The 14,809-nt window shown below is 40.6% G+C and overlaps 2 protein-coding genes across 2 annotated transcripts in view; one reads left to right on the forward strand and one right to left on the reverse strand.

The window, feature by feature from the left end:
* Positions 1–10,299, forward strand: part of ENTPD3 (ectonucleoside triphosphate diphosphohydrolase 3) — a 40,964-nt gene extending 30,665 nt beyond the window's left edge. Inside the window, exons 8-11 of the mRNA XM_053600434.1 lie at positions 4,676–4,948; positions 5,103–5,213; positions 5,623–5,760; positions 9,013–10,299. Of these exons, the coding sequence (XP_053456409.1) occupies positions 4,676–4,948; positions 5,103–5,213; positions 5,623–5,760; positions 9,013–9,249 (759 nt within the window). The 3' untranslated portion in view covers positions 9,250–10,299. The remainder of the gene's footprint in view (positions 1–4,675; positions 4,949–5,102; positions 5,214–5,622; positions 5,761–9,012) is intronic.
* A 2,302-nt stretch (positions 10,300–12,601) lies between these two features.
* Positions 12,602–14,658, reverse strand: LOC128591832 (nucleoside diphosphate kinase A-like). Its single transcript, XM_053599600.1, has one exon. The coding sequence runs from the start codon at positions 13,262–13,264 to the stop codon at positions 12,806–12,808; it is 459 nt and encodes a 152-aa protein (XP_053455575.1). The 5' UTR covers positions 13,265–14,658; the 3' UTR covers positions 12,602–12,805.
* Positions 14,659–14,809: the final 151 nt, after the last annotated feature.

Raw genomic sequence — 14,809 nt, forward strand, 5'->3', positions numbered from 1 at the left:
GAGCCCCCAGGCTCTCACAGTCAGCTTACTGGGACAGGGACAGAGGTCTTCAATTTTCCTGGTACCCTCCAGATGCCTGAGAGGGCAGCTCCTTCGTCAGAGACTTCTAACTCAGCTAAGTAGAGGGATCCAGATGGGATAAAGCTTACGTACAAATGCATACCCAGACCTGCCCGGCCAGTACTTTCATGGGTCAAATATGTGCTGCCAAATCCTGATTTGGAAGGTTCACCCAAATTATTACATCATGAACATTGGCTGAGTAAACTCCACCAGTGTGGATGGATCTCATTTCCTCCTCTGTAATATAAGGAACCACATAGGGTGGTGAGAATGATACCTAGAGGGAAGGGGCCTTGCAAAATAATTTGCAAATTATTTTCTTATTAATGAGTTCCTCCTTGCCTTATGGCTCAATTCTCACTCTGACAGCATATTCAACATTAGGAACATATATTCACTTTCTTTCTTTCTCTTTTATTTATTTATTTATTTATTTATTTATTTATTTGCAGTTTTTGGCCGAGGTTGGGTTTGAACCCGCCACCTCTGGCATATGGGGCGGGCACTCTACACCTTTGAGCCACAGGCGCTGCCCTCTTTCTGTCTCTTTTTAAGTAAAACTTTTTTCTTCATGTTTAGTGGAAAATATTTTTAAAATGCACCCTGAAGGCTCAGTACCTGTAGCTCAAGTGGCTAAGGCACCAGCCACATACACCAGAGCTGGCGGATTGGAATCCAGCCTGAGCTTGCCAAACGACAATGACAACTACAACCAAGAAATATCCAGGCATTGTGGTGGGCACCTGTAGTCCCAGATACTTGGGAGGCTGAGGCAAGAGAATTGCTTAAGCCCAAGAGTTGGAGGTTGCTGTGAGCTGTGATGCCACGGCACTCCACCCAGGGCAACAGCTTGAGGCTCTGTCTCAAAAAAACAAAACAAAACAAAACAAACAAACAAAAAACAAATAAAGTAAAATGCACACTGAAAAAGTATAAAGAATTTTTTGGAAAACAAAACCAGAATTAACCACTATTAACAATGTTGCATTTTCTTTCATTTTTTTTCATGCATGACAAACTTGGCTTCCTACAGGTTAGATATAGTTTTATATCCAGTGTTTGTTTCACCTAAAAATGTATCATGAACAATTTCCTGTGTTGTTAATATCCTTTGAAATTATAATTTTTATGGGTGTGTAACATTCCAAGAAGTATCATACTTTAAAAACAAAAAACGGTGGCACCTGTAGCTCAGTGGCTAGGGTGCTGGCCACATACAACAAGGCTGGCGGGTTGGAAAACCTGGGCCAGCCAGCTAAACAGCAATGACAACTGCAACAAAAAAATGGCTGGGCATTGTGACAGGTGCCTGTAGTCCCAGCTACTTGGGAAGCTGAGGCAAGAGAATCGCTTGGGCCCAGGAGTTGGAGGTTGCTGTGAGCTGTGATGCTGAGGCACTCCACCCAGGGGGACAGCTTGAGGCTCTGTCTCAAAAAAAAAAAAAAAAAAAGGGCGGCGCCTGTGGTTCAGTGAGTAGGGCGCCGGCCCCATATGCCGAGAGTGGTGGGTTCAAACCCAGCCCCGGCCAAGCTGCAACAAAAAAATAGCCGGGCGTTGTGGCGGGCGCCTGTGGTCCCAGCTGCTCGGGAGGCTGAGGCAGGAGAATCGCGTAAGCCCAAGAGTTAGAGGTTGCTGTGAGCCGTGTGACGCAACGGCACTCTACCTGAGGGCGGTACAGTGAGACTCTGTCTCTACAAAAAAAATAAAAAATAAAAAAAAGGTTTTTTTAAATAAATAAATAAATGGACAAATAAGCAATCTTCCAATAAAATTAAAACTATTCAGATTCCCAACAATGTTTCAATGACTTTTTGAAATCTTGTAACTTCAGGGATTCCAAGACATGCCGATAATTAGTACTTAGATAATGAGGGTCTGTTGCTAGATTTTCTGTCCTGTTCTATACATCCATTTTTCCATTCTTAAACCAATATCATGTTGTTCTACTTGTAATAGTCTGTTTTCCTACTCTCAGGCACTTATTTTGAACTTTGAAATCATTTCAAGTAGTAACCAAATAAAAGTGTTCCTTTGAGATTGTGATTACAATTGTCTTGTGCATGTGTTACCTTGGTAAAATTTGATCTATTGGTGATATTAAGAATTTCTATGCAGAATTATAAAATTTCTTTTCATTTAGTTAGTTTGTGGTTTGTAGCCTTCAATAAAATTTGCAGACTCCATCATTGGTCCCATACTGTTATTGTTAAATGTATAAATGTAGTTACTTTTTGTATGTTTTTAATACTTTCTATCACTACTAAGAATAGTTTCTATCCCTTTTTTTTCCAATTTTAACTGGTTTTACCCTAAGATCAAATTATGTTATGCTGTCATTTTTCTAGTGCCCTTTCTCTCTCTCAAGCCCATTAATTTACTTTTTCATATCAGTGGCCTCCTTGCAAACACTATGTGTTTGAAGTGAATATTATTGAATATTGAGTGCCTGAACTTGACTTGTTGGCAAGTTATATTTAAATAAGTCAGACAGAAAACAGAGAAGGAATAAATATTTACAGAGCTTCTTCTACATGTCAAGCCAAAAATAATTTATACCATTTTGATCATTTAAAAAGTATAAGTCGGATTTGGAGGTAGATACTAAATAAGCGGTTGATTGATTTGATTTTTTTTCTTTCAACCAATATTCAGTCATTGGGTGACCCAGGTATGACATGCTACAAATTAGATATAAATCATAATTTTTTTTAAACCATGGAGGCAGAAAGGGGACTGTTTACCTCCTCCCCAATTATATGAAGATCTTTCTGGAAAACATTCATGTGCGTTATATTGGATGAGTGTTGATTTATATATATATATTTTTTTTCCTTTCTTTTTTTTTTTTTTTTTTTTTTGCAGTTTTTGGCTGGGGCTGGGTTTGAACCTGCCATGACATATGGGGCTGGCCCCCTACTCCTTTGAGCCTGAGCCACAGGCGCCACCTGAGTGTTGATCTTTTTATAAAATTCTGTGAAGAATCCTGCCACTGGCCTTAGCTAAATAACTGCATTATTTTGATGTGCACCTCATTTCCTCATCAGTAAAATGAAAAGGTTAGGCTAAGTGTTAGAGTCAACATTTAACTGTTCATTTGAAATTGAACAGAATTCAAATCCAAGTCCTTAGGAAAAAAAATTCATAAATAGAACCAAACAGATGTAGGACTTTAGCATAAGATAGAAATAGTATTTTGCACCAGTAGATTAAAGATTGAATAGTCATCTAGAAAAAGTAAAGCCAGGTTCCTACCTCAGTCTTCATATCAAATAAATTGTAAATGGATCAATTATTTATATGTCACAAGGATATTTATTGTTTGTAATGGCAAAATAATTGGATACCACCTTAGTGTTCATCTGGTATGCCTTAAGTAAATTATTTGTACAGTGGAACATTATGCAGCTACTAAAAAGAATAGACCACTTTACGTGTACAATGAATGGAAAGATCCCAAAGGTATGTTTTTTCTTTTTTTGAGACGGTCTCACTCTGTTGCCGTGGGTAGAGTGGTGTGGCGTCATTGTAACTCACACAACTTCAAACTCTTGGACTGTAGTGACCCTCTTTTTTTTTCTTTTCTTTTTTTTTTTTGAGATAGTCTCACTTTGTCACTCTCAGTAGAGTACCATGGTGTCATAGCTCACAGCAACTTCAACTCTTGGGCTCAAGTGAGTCTCTTCCCTTAGCTGAGACTACAGGAGCCTGCCAGAACACCCAGCTAATTTTTAGAGACCAGGTCTTGCTCTAGTTCAGGCTGGTCTTGAACTTGTGAGCTCAGGTGATCCACCTGCCTCAGCATCCCAGAGTGCTGGGATTACTGGCATGAGCTGTTGCACCTGGTCCTTCTAGTGACTCTCTTGCCTCAGCCTCTGGAGTAGCTGGGACTATAGGTGCCCACCACAATGCCTGGCAAGTTTTTGTATTTTTAGTAGAGATGGGATCTCACTTTTGCTCAGGCTATCTGCCTGTCTCAGGCTCCTAGAGTGTAAGATTACAATCATGAGCCATGGTGGCCAGCCAAAGATATGTTTTTAAGTGAGAAAAGTAAGGAACAGAACAGGATATATTGTGCTACCATTTATGATTAAAAAGAAAAAAGAAAAGAGGTGAGAGAAGAAAATTCATTTGTATATGCATACACAATCTCTGGAAGGATATACAAAAACTGACAATAGTGATTGTTTGCAGAGAGAGATCTTGTGTGTAGATGTGGGTGAGAGGGACACTTCATTTTCGTGTTTATTTGTACCTGCTGGGTTATTTTACTAGGTGGATAGATAATATTCTATTCAAAATGATACATTCATCTAAAGATACCTATTTTCTTACCAAAATAGAGTTTATAAACCTGCTCCATAGGGATATACGGACTGGATCAGACAGTGTGAGAGAGAACCTAGCACTGTGCCTGCCTCTCTCTCACACACACACTCTCCCCTTCCTACCTTAACTTGAGTTATCCAGACAGCCTAGGATCAAGTACACACTGATGCAGAGTGGTATTTTTTTAGTTTCCCTCTTAGCACTGAAAGGTAGTGATAGAATTTGTAAACAGAAACACTTGGTCTTCCACAATAAGAGCACTAACCCTTCACTCTTATACCTACAGAACTCTACCACCAAAACCTACCTCTCCAACCCCTGTTACCCCCGAGATTACAGCACTAACTTCACCATGGGCCACGTATTTGACAGCCTGTGCACGGTGAGCCATCGGCCAACGAGTTATAACCCTGACGACATCATCACTTTGGAAGGAACTGGAAACCCATTACTCTGTAGGGAGAAGGTGGCTTCCACATTTGACTTCAAAACTTGCCATGATCCAGAAACCTGCTCCTCTGATGGGGTTTATCAGCCCAAGGTTAAAGGGCCATTTGTGGTAAGAACAAAACGTCACCTCATGGCATATTTATTTCTCACCTTTCTGTTTCTCCTCTGCTCACCTATTACCCACTTCCTTATTCCTGACTCCAAAACCTCCATATTATACCCCATTCTGAGAACTAATTTCCTTCTCTACTACTTATTTACAGGCTTTTGCAGGATTCTACTACACAGCTAGTGCTTTAAATCTTTCAGGTAGCTTCTCCTTGGACACCTTCAACTCAAAGACCTGGAATTTCTGCTCACAGAATTGGAGTCAGGTCAGTATTTAAAGAGAAAGGATCAATGTCAGTACAAAAAAAGCATAGCAGAGTCTACCCCATGTGTGTGCGTGTGTGTGTATTCTAAATTTGGCCTTTATGTTCTTCTACGGCATTTTTGAAATGGGAGTATTGAGGGCATCTGCCTCCTGCTCGAGGCATGCATTAACGTTATAACCACACATACGATGGTTAAGACAGTTTGGCACACAAAAAAACACCCATTGGGTTTAGAGATAATTATTTGGTGATATTAATTAGGTATATTTTACATACTTGTACTATCGGGTAGTCATTTTTACCATGAAATTCTAATCCGTAAGATTCTTTAAAATATGATTGTTAATCTAAGGTGTTCATTTTAAACATACTTGCCTTCCCCGCTCCCCTTTTAACACTTCCTTTTTAGCTTCCTCTCCTGCTCCCCAAATTTGATGAGGTGTACGCCCGCTCCTACTGTTTCTCAGCCAACTACATCTACCACCTGTTTGTGAATGGATACAAATTCACAGAGGACACCTGGTCCCAAATACATTTTGAAAAAGAAGTAAGTCAAAGCACAAATCTTTTTCTCCTTTTCCTCCCAAAAGAGAGGTTTGCAAGTATGTATGTGTGTGCCAGCAGTATAGAAGGTAAAAAGGGTTATTGGTAATTTAAACTTGTCGGTCAGAAGCTGATCAGACTGAGCTGTTCTGGGAAGAAGTGATCTTAGACAATTTAGGGAGGTTGCTCACAGGAGATCATTCCAGATGAGGACAGGACTGGAAGCCAAGGGCCAGTGAACGGGCAGGTTCTCAAGAGCAGGGACGTGTCTTACTATCTCTATATTCCTAGCAGTCAGCACAAGGCCAGAACCTGGTAGGGGCTTGGTAAAGGTTTGTTGGGTTAATGAATAAATGTGTTAAGGATCTGAGCCTTTTCATGCTGAAAATAAGCTTCAAGTTTAACTTAACTTTTGGTTTTGGAAACAGAGTCTTAGTTTGTCGCCCTGGGTACAGTGCTGTGGAGTCATACCTCCCAGCAACCTCAAATTCTTGGGCTCAAGCAATCTTCTTGCCTCAGCCTCCAAAGTAGCTGGGACTAGTCCACCACAACACGTGGCTGTTTTTTAGAGATGGGATCTCCCTGTTGCTCAGGCTCAGGAGATCCACCCTCCTCGGCTTCCCAAAGTGCTAAGATTACAGTTGTGAGCCACCACGCTTGGCCTAAATATAACTTAACTTTTTAAAGAGGATAGTAACTAATTGTTCTACTTTTCACATAGATGTCAGAGCAAGATACAGGCTTTATAGCACACAGGATTTACATTAGCATTAAATAAGACTTTTCTCTTTGTTGGTGTGCTTTCACCTAATGGGCAAAATGTAGGGATCTATGGCACACCTGATTGAAGGGCTCAACTACAACTTGGACTTTACCTAACAAATGAAAACAATGTAATCTTATATTAATCTGAAATTAAAAAGAATAATTTTCTCATTGAATGAGCCTGAGATCACTGTATTTACTAATAAAGATTTGGGAGATGGGGAGGATCTTCTTAGCTCATCATTTTATATAAGCTTACATGCATAGATATAAATGCTTATCAAGTAACCAGAATGGTCCAAAGATGGATCATTGCTGTCATCAAGCAACAGATGAAGGAGCCTCCAGACCTTGTTTTCAGGCAGGACTCAGCTTTGTAAATATGTTCTGGAAGGATTTTCTCATTTCAGTAATAGCAGATGTGAAGCTGAAGGATGTCTGGAGTCCCTCTGTTCAATACTAGCTTTAGCACTAATTAGGTTAAGCCAGTCAATATCCTGCCTTAAGCTCATGACTGTCTACTATTACTAAATAAAATTGAGTCATCTACAAAAAATAAGAATGTCTAGGGAGACGTAAGGACTGTTGGTGGCATGTACTCTCTAAGCTTATCTTCTAATGAATCTAATTACCAGTAAAATACATTATAAGAAGGGAGAATGACTTCCCAATGAATACTGATTTGGATTGATATAACTGCCCAGGTTTAAAGTTTCTTTCCTTCAATTATAAAGAATTTTATATACAGCCAAATTAGTAATTAAACGTGAGTGTGTAAAAGGCTTCAGGTTTGCCATGCAACACTTAAATTGCAAATATTTTTTTTGGAATAAGTAACCAAATAAGAGAATTAAATCCAGAAGATGTTACAAAAACCTAGGAAATAAGAATAAATGATGTTGTGGCTTAAAATTTACATTAAAAAAGACCAAAGCAAACTAACACTAAAAAAAGTAAAAGGGAAAAATCCACCCATACAACCCAAATATAGGAAATACCCAACGTGATAGGGGCATGATAGCAGATCAAGTGATACAGGGACATAAGAGCAGCTTAAAAATTTCAGTGTGAACATATATCATTTTTTTAAGATAGAAAAGCAAAAAATAGAAAATAGCACATTAAAAATGTGAAAGTAAGATATTAGAAAGCAATCCAAATTATCAATAATTAAAATTATCATAAATGAACTAAACCAACCAATTAAAAAATAGACATTACCAGACTAGATTTTTTTTTTTTTGAGACAGAGTCTCATTATGTCACCCTCAGTAGAGTGCTGTGGCATCACAGCTCACAGCAGCCTCAAACTCTTGGGCTGAAGCAATTCTTTTGCCTGAGCTTCCCAAGTAGCTGGGACTACAGGCACCCACCACAACACCCGGCTATTTTTTTGTTGCAGTTATCATTGTTGTTTAGCAGGCCTGGGCTGGGTTCGAACCCTCCTGCCCCAGTATATGTGGCTGGCGCCCTAACCACTGAGTTATTTGGGCGCTGAGCCTGATTGGATTTTTAAAAATCGAGTAGATGCCATTTGTAGGAGAAACATTTATGCTCCAAGCATAAGGCTGCGGAAAGATCGAAAGTTAAAAAAAATAATTATTAGTTGACCACTACTCAAAAGAAAACTGGTGTAATTATTTAATATCTGACAAAATAGTCTTTAAGACAAAGAGCCTCATTTGAGATAGACATGGTTACACTATAATGATAATAAGTTCAACTCACTACAAAGTTTGTTGATTTAAAACATTTATAGGCTGGGCGCTGTGTCTCACACCTGCAATCCTAGCACTCTGGAAGGCCAAGGTGGGTGGATTGCCTGAGCTCACAGATTGGAGACCTGCCTGACCCAGAGCAAGACCCTGTCTCTAAAAATAGCCAAGTGTTGTGGCAGGTGCCTGTAGTCCCAGCTACTTGGGAGGCTGAAGTAAGAGAATCGCTTGAGCACAAGAGTTTGAGGTTGCTGTGAGCTATAATGTCACAGTACTCTACAGAGGGTGAGAAAGTGAGACTCTGTCTCCAAAAGAACTATTATACATATAATAACCCCTAAAAACATGTAAAGCAAAAATGGATGAAACTGCCAGAAGAAATTGACAAAGTCTGCTTCTCATTTGGACCGACTTCCTGTTCTTAGAAACTGGCCCTGAGGTTAGTAAACCACTCACAGCCCTTTCTCTAGCCACAAACAGGCCTATACCCCTGGACAACAGGGGTACTTTTCTTGTTAATTGTACCTTCCTCATCCTTAGCTCTGACAAGGTTGTAGTATTCATTCCTTGACTGTTTTCTCTCCATTGCTGGAGGTAAGACCTCTCAGCCTTTGTGGTGACAGTGTGGTACCTGAACTTGGACAAGTCCTTTGACCTCCTTGGGCCACTGTTTTTCCTGTGGGAGCTTTGTAAGATTATAGTGGTGTGCCCAGGTATATAACTGCAGCTGCCAACCTTACTCTGAGAACTGAGCCATTTTCTCCTCTACTCCACAGGTGGGGAACAGCAGCATAGCCTGGTCTCTTGGATACATGCTCAGCCTGACCAACCAGATCCCAGCGGAAAGCCCCCTGATCCGCCTGCCCATACAGCAGCCTGTCTTTGTAGGCACCCTCACCTTCTTCACAGTAGCAGCCTTGCTGTGTCTGGCATTACTTGCATACGTGTGTTTCTTGTCGAGAAAAATGAGGCACTCTGAGCATGTCTTCAACCATGCAGTAGATTCTGACTGAGTCTTCAAAGCAGCTCCTGGAGCCCAAGGGCTGCTTAGAACCAGCCTGCATGGCACTGGGCAATACAAGTAAGGTGGCTGCCTTCAGGAGATACCACTAAAGTCAAACACCTAGGTCATGTGCCTGTCATATACTGATTTCTGCCAAAGCACCTGTTGGGGAGTCCCTCTGCTACTCCGTGCACACTGCTCTTCCAGAGAACTCACACCCACTTGCTCATCTATTGGGGAACAAAGAAGATGATGGCTTTCAAGGTCAAGCCCTTTATTCCAAGTCCCCCAGAGGAGGAGTAAGTTAAGAATATAACATTTCATGTTAAAGAATTGACCTCAGGGCAGTTTCCATTTTCCCTCCCTCAGTATTTCTCCCAGCAAGACTCCCAGTAACCATTAAGCACAGACAAGTATCTTATGATATAGTATCTGGGGGAGAAGACTCCTACCCCGAGGGTAGTGGCCACAGCCAGGCATCCATCATGCAAGTACAACCTGATGCATGGACACACAGAAAGTCTTCAAGAAAGCCATAGGCCATTCTAAAAGTGGAATTCCCACTCAGGGTGCAGGTCACTAGATTATAACCTGTGTGTATCACCATCCTTATCTCACCATCATATTACCATGCCCGCCTACAAAACACATTTACCCTTAGTGAGGTTATTGCATTTCAGATCTGATTGCCTTTGCTAGGCTTTTGCTTACCAAGGGCTGCCTTTCCATTGTTTTCATGGTGTGTATATTTTTCCCACCATTCCCACAAGTAAACTTGATGCTGTCATAAGACATTTAATTACTCACCAATTACTTTCCTAGATCATAGACCTCTCTGATTCTATGATTTGTGCACCAATTACTTTCCTGGATCATAGACCTCTCTACATAGTAACCATAGTTCTTAACTTCAGGGACAGAAAAGGGAGCTGCAGGAATATTCACCTCCAAAGTCTAATGATAAAGAACCACAGCAAATCCAATGGCTACAAGCTAAAAATCAACATTATTTCAGATTGCTGTTTGTGAGCTGAATATGGAATAAAGGACTCATATTTTATTTGGACTTGGAATCTGTGTGTTTGTTAACTCACATATCATACTCTCTCTTAAGGACCCAAGGTGGCATTTATGAGAGGAATATTTTTTAATTAAGAAAAATTTTTTAGGCCAGGTGCAATGCTCACAGATGTAATCCTAGCACTCTGGGTGAATTACTTAAGCTTATGAATTTGAGACCAGCCTGAGCAAGAGCAAGACCTTGTCTCTACTAAAAATGGAAAAAAAAATAGCTGGGCATTGTGTCAGGTGTCTGTAGTCTCAACGGCTCTGGAGGCTGAGGCAGGAGGATCTCTTGATCCCAGAATTTGAGGTTGCTATGAGATCTGATGACACTGTAGCACTCTACCCAGAGTGACAGAGTGAGATTGTATCTCAAAAAAAAAGAAAAGAAAAGAAAAGAAGGAAGGAAGGAAAGAAGGAAGGAAAAAAGGAAGGAAGGAAGGAAAGAAAAGAAAATTTTCTTAAAAATCTTTCCTAGTGGCCAGGCACAGTGACTCACATCTACAATCTTAGCACTCAGGGAGGCTGAGGCAGGTGGATTGCTTGAGCTCACAAGTTTGAGACCAACCTGAGCAAAAGTGAGACCCCTGTCGCTACTAAAAATACAAAAAACTGAGGCCGAGTTGGAGGTTGCTGTGAGCTATGACACCACAGCACTCCACCCAGGGCAACAGCTTAAGACTGTCTTAAAAACAAAAAATAAAAACCACTTTCCTAGTGAATGAAGAAAACCATCCATTAATATGTTTATTCCAGAGAGTTCAAACTGCCTTCACATTGATAAACCTTTGCCTCCTAAAAATAATTGAGTCAAACATTTCTGTACCTTATTTGACAACCTGCCACTCAGATTCTCACCTGGAATGGTGCTCCTCTCTCCATCTTCACCTTTGCTCACACTACCCTCTCTTCCTAGACTATGTATCATCCTTCCATCCATCCACATAATACGTATTTCTTAAGGTCCAGTTCTAGTCCTATATTTCCCACACAGCTGTCACTGCACATATATGCTATGATCTAGCTCCTGGATCACTTTTGCAAAACTAGTCACATAAATTCCTATATTATTATTTCTCTTTGTGGGTGTATATGGTTTATTTGTAAAATGGATAGTAGGATTTTTAAGAGCAAAGCTTGTCATATATCATGCATTCATTCAATAAACATGTAAGAAACAATTGTTATGGCTTAACATCTTTCCAGGTGTGACTTGGATTTGGATACATGCTATGACTGTAGTATTTATATTTGTTGATTGAGATTGTTTCCACAAATTACTGAAGAATGGGCAATAAATTTATAGATAAAAATGACATCCAAATCACCAAGAGTTTGCAAGATAAAAACAACATGTGCAGAAAAGAGGGCCAAACTTTCATGAAGGCAAGCCTCACTCAACAGTGCTAACCCATTTAGGAAACTGGAATAAGTTGGTGAGTATTGTAGGTTTTCTGACACGTATCATAGAATTTTTACCAGATGGACCATCGTGAAGTCCAAGTAACATATCTAGTTACCATGGTGAGCAGACTTCTGAGATGGTGCTCAGCACCCACACCTTCTGGTGTTAACTCTTGTGATTGATTATGTGGTTGCATTATCACATGGCAAAAAGGGTTTGCAAATGTAATTACTAATCTGTTTTCCTTAAAATGGACCACTTATCTAGGTAGACCTAACCTCATCATGTGAGCTCCTTGAAAGGCAGAGCATTTTCTCGGAAAGAAGAGAATATCTCTGAAAGCCAAAACACGGCAAGGATCGGAAGAGCTACTGCCAGCTCAAAGATGGAGGTGCACACCATGTGCAGAGGGCCTGTGGACAGCTTCTAGAAAGTGAGAGCAATTCTTGGCTGGCAGTCAGAAAGAAAACTGAATCTCTCAGTCTTTTTTTTTTTTTTTGAGTATTAACCTTTAATATTCTTTTTAAAAATTTCTTCTAACTCATATCTAAATTTTTTATGAATTTATGTTGTTTGACTGAATTAAAAGAAAGAGCACAATACTTTCCGTAACTTATTACAGTACCGGGATATTATTATTATTACTATCACAGCATTAGAATGTATTATTTTAAGCCATTATAGTATTGCTCATTATTACCATATATGCGCTGTTCATATCCAAGTTACATATAAATGTAAACTAAAGACGTTCCATTATTTCATCTGTAACCCAGAAACCACCTGTAATTTATATGGTATTCATAGTCTCCATTAACTCACGTTATCCTGAGTACATGAAGAAAAAAAAGAACATAAAGCAATACAGCAATACATACTAAGCAACTGCACAATCGTACATTGGGATGATGAAACATTTTAATCTGATAGTACCACATAACACTGTACCTGGAGCACTCACAGCTCTAATAATTTCCTTCCAAATTATAAGGAAGTGTCCATAAATAACTGGGTAAATACTGGGTTTGCGACAGCCTAGTCCTGTGTCCATGGGAATGAGGGGACATGGATGAAAGAAGCATTGTGGTACGCCCTCCTGTCATTCATAGATCCAGTCCTTAGTGCAGCTCTTGTAATCCACCAGTTCCTCGGGGCGAAACCATAAACGGATCTCCTTCTCTGCACTCTCCACAGAATCGCTGCCATGAATAACATTCCTGCCAACTTGGATGCAAAAGTCCCCAAGGATGGTTCCAGGCTTGGAGTCTGCAGGGTTGGTCTCTCCGAGCGTGACTCTGCCTGTCTTCACCACATTCAGCCCCTCCCAGACCATGGCAACCACGGGCCCTGAGCGCATGTATTTCACCAGGCCAGCAAAGAACGGACTGTCCTTCAAGTCAATGTAGTGTTCCCTGAGAAGCTCTTCAGAAGCCTGCATAAATTTCAGACCAACAAGGTAGAATCCCTTCTGCTCAAAACGTTTGATGATCTCTCCTACAAGACCCCACTGGACCCCATCGGGCTTGATGGCAATGAAGGTGTGCTCACGGGTGGCCATGGTCCTGTACTCCTTTCCCTTTGAATCTCTCAGTCTTAAAATTTCCAACAACCATATAAGAAAGACATAGGCTCAGAGGTAAAAGAACACACCAACTTCACCCAGCTAATGAGTGTTTTTGAAGATGGGGGTTGAGATTCTGCCCTTGCTGAACCTAAAACTTATTGCATCATGTTTTCTTTCACAGAGAAAGCCAGTATCATGTCGTAGTCAGGAGTCTGGGTTTAGAATTTTGTACTCCAACAAACTCATTCACATATATGAACACCTGATTTATAACAAGGTTGTCATATCAAAGGAATGGGAAACATGTGGAACAAATGGAAATATTTGTGGAGAAAAATTAAATTTGACCCCTTTCTCACACCATTTGCAAAAGCATTTCCAGGTAGATTAAAGACCTAAGTTTGAAAGATAAAATTTATAAAGGATTTATAAGAGAACATAGGAGAAAATTTTTAGGAGCTTGGGTAAGGGAAGGGTTTCATTATTTTTTTTTTTGAGACAGTCTCACTTTGTTACCCCCAGTTGAGTGCTATGCCATCACAGCTCACAGCAACCTCAAACTCTAGGGCCCAAGCCATTCTCCTGCCTCAGACTAGCAAGTAGCTGGGACTACAGGTGCCTGCCACAATGCCCAACTATTTTTTTGTTGCAGTTGTCATTGTTTAGCAGGCCAGGGCTGGGTTCAAACCTGCCAGCCTCGGTGTATGTGGCTGGCACTCTACCCACTGAGCTATGGGTGCCACCCTAGGGAAGAGTTTCTTAAAAACTACACAAAAAGCATTAACCCTAAAAGAATACTTGATACTGGGCGGTGCCTGTGGCTCAGTGGGTAGGGTGCCAGCCCCATATACTGAGGGTGGCAGGTTCAAGCCTGGCCCCGGCCAAACTGCAAGAAAAAAAATAGCCAGCCAGGCATTGTGGCAGGCGCCTGCAGTCCCAGCTACTCGGGAGACTGAGGTAAGAGAATCGCCTAAGCCCAGGAGTTGGAGATTGCTGTGAGCTGTGACACCACAGCACTCTACCGAGGGTGATAAAGTGAGACTCTGTCTCTCTATACATCTATCTACATATCTAGATATATAGATATAAAAAAATACTTTATACATCTGATCACATTAAGATTAAAAATTTAGCCTGGTCCAGTGGTGGTCCATGCCTATAATCCTAGCACTCTGAGAGGCCAAGGCAGGTGGATTGCCTGAGCTCCAGAGTTTGAGACCAGCCTGAACCAGAGCAAGACCCCATCTCTAAAAAATACCTGGGTTTTGTGGAGGGCACCTGTAGTCCCAGCTACTTGGAAGGCTGAGGCAAGAGGATCACTTTATTCCAAGAGTTTGAGGTTGCTGTGAACTATGACACCACGGCACTCTACCTAGGGTGTCAGAGTGAGACTCTGTCTCAAAAAACAAACAAAAACACATTCAAAGAATTAAAAGACAAGATACAGAGTAGGAGAAGGTATTTGTAACATATAACTGACAAAGAACTAGTTTCCAAATTATATGAACTTCTACAAATCAGTGAGAAAAAGGCAGATAA

This window comes from Nycticebus coucang, chromosome 8 (assembly GCF_027406575.1).
Source record: "Nycticebus coucang isolate mNycCou1 chromosome 8, mNycCou1.pri, whole genome shotgun sequence".
Lineage (NCBI taxonomy): Eukaryota > Metazoa > Chordata > Mammalia > Primates > Lorisidae > Nycticebus > Nycticebus coucang.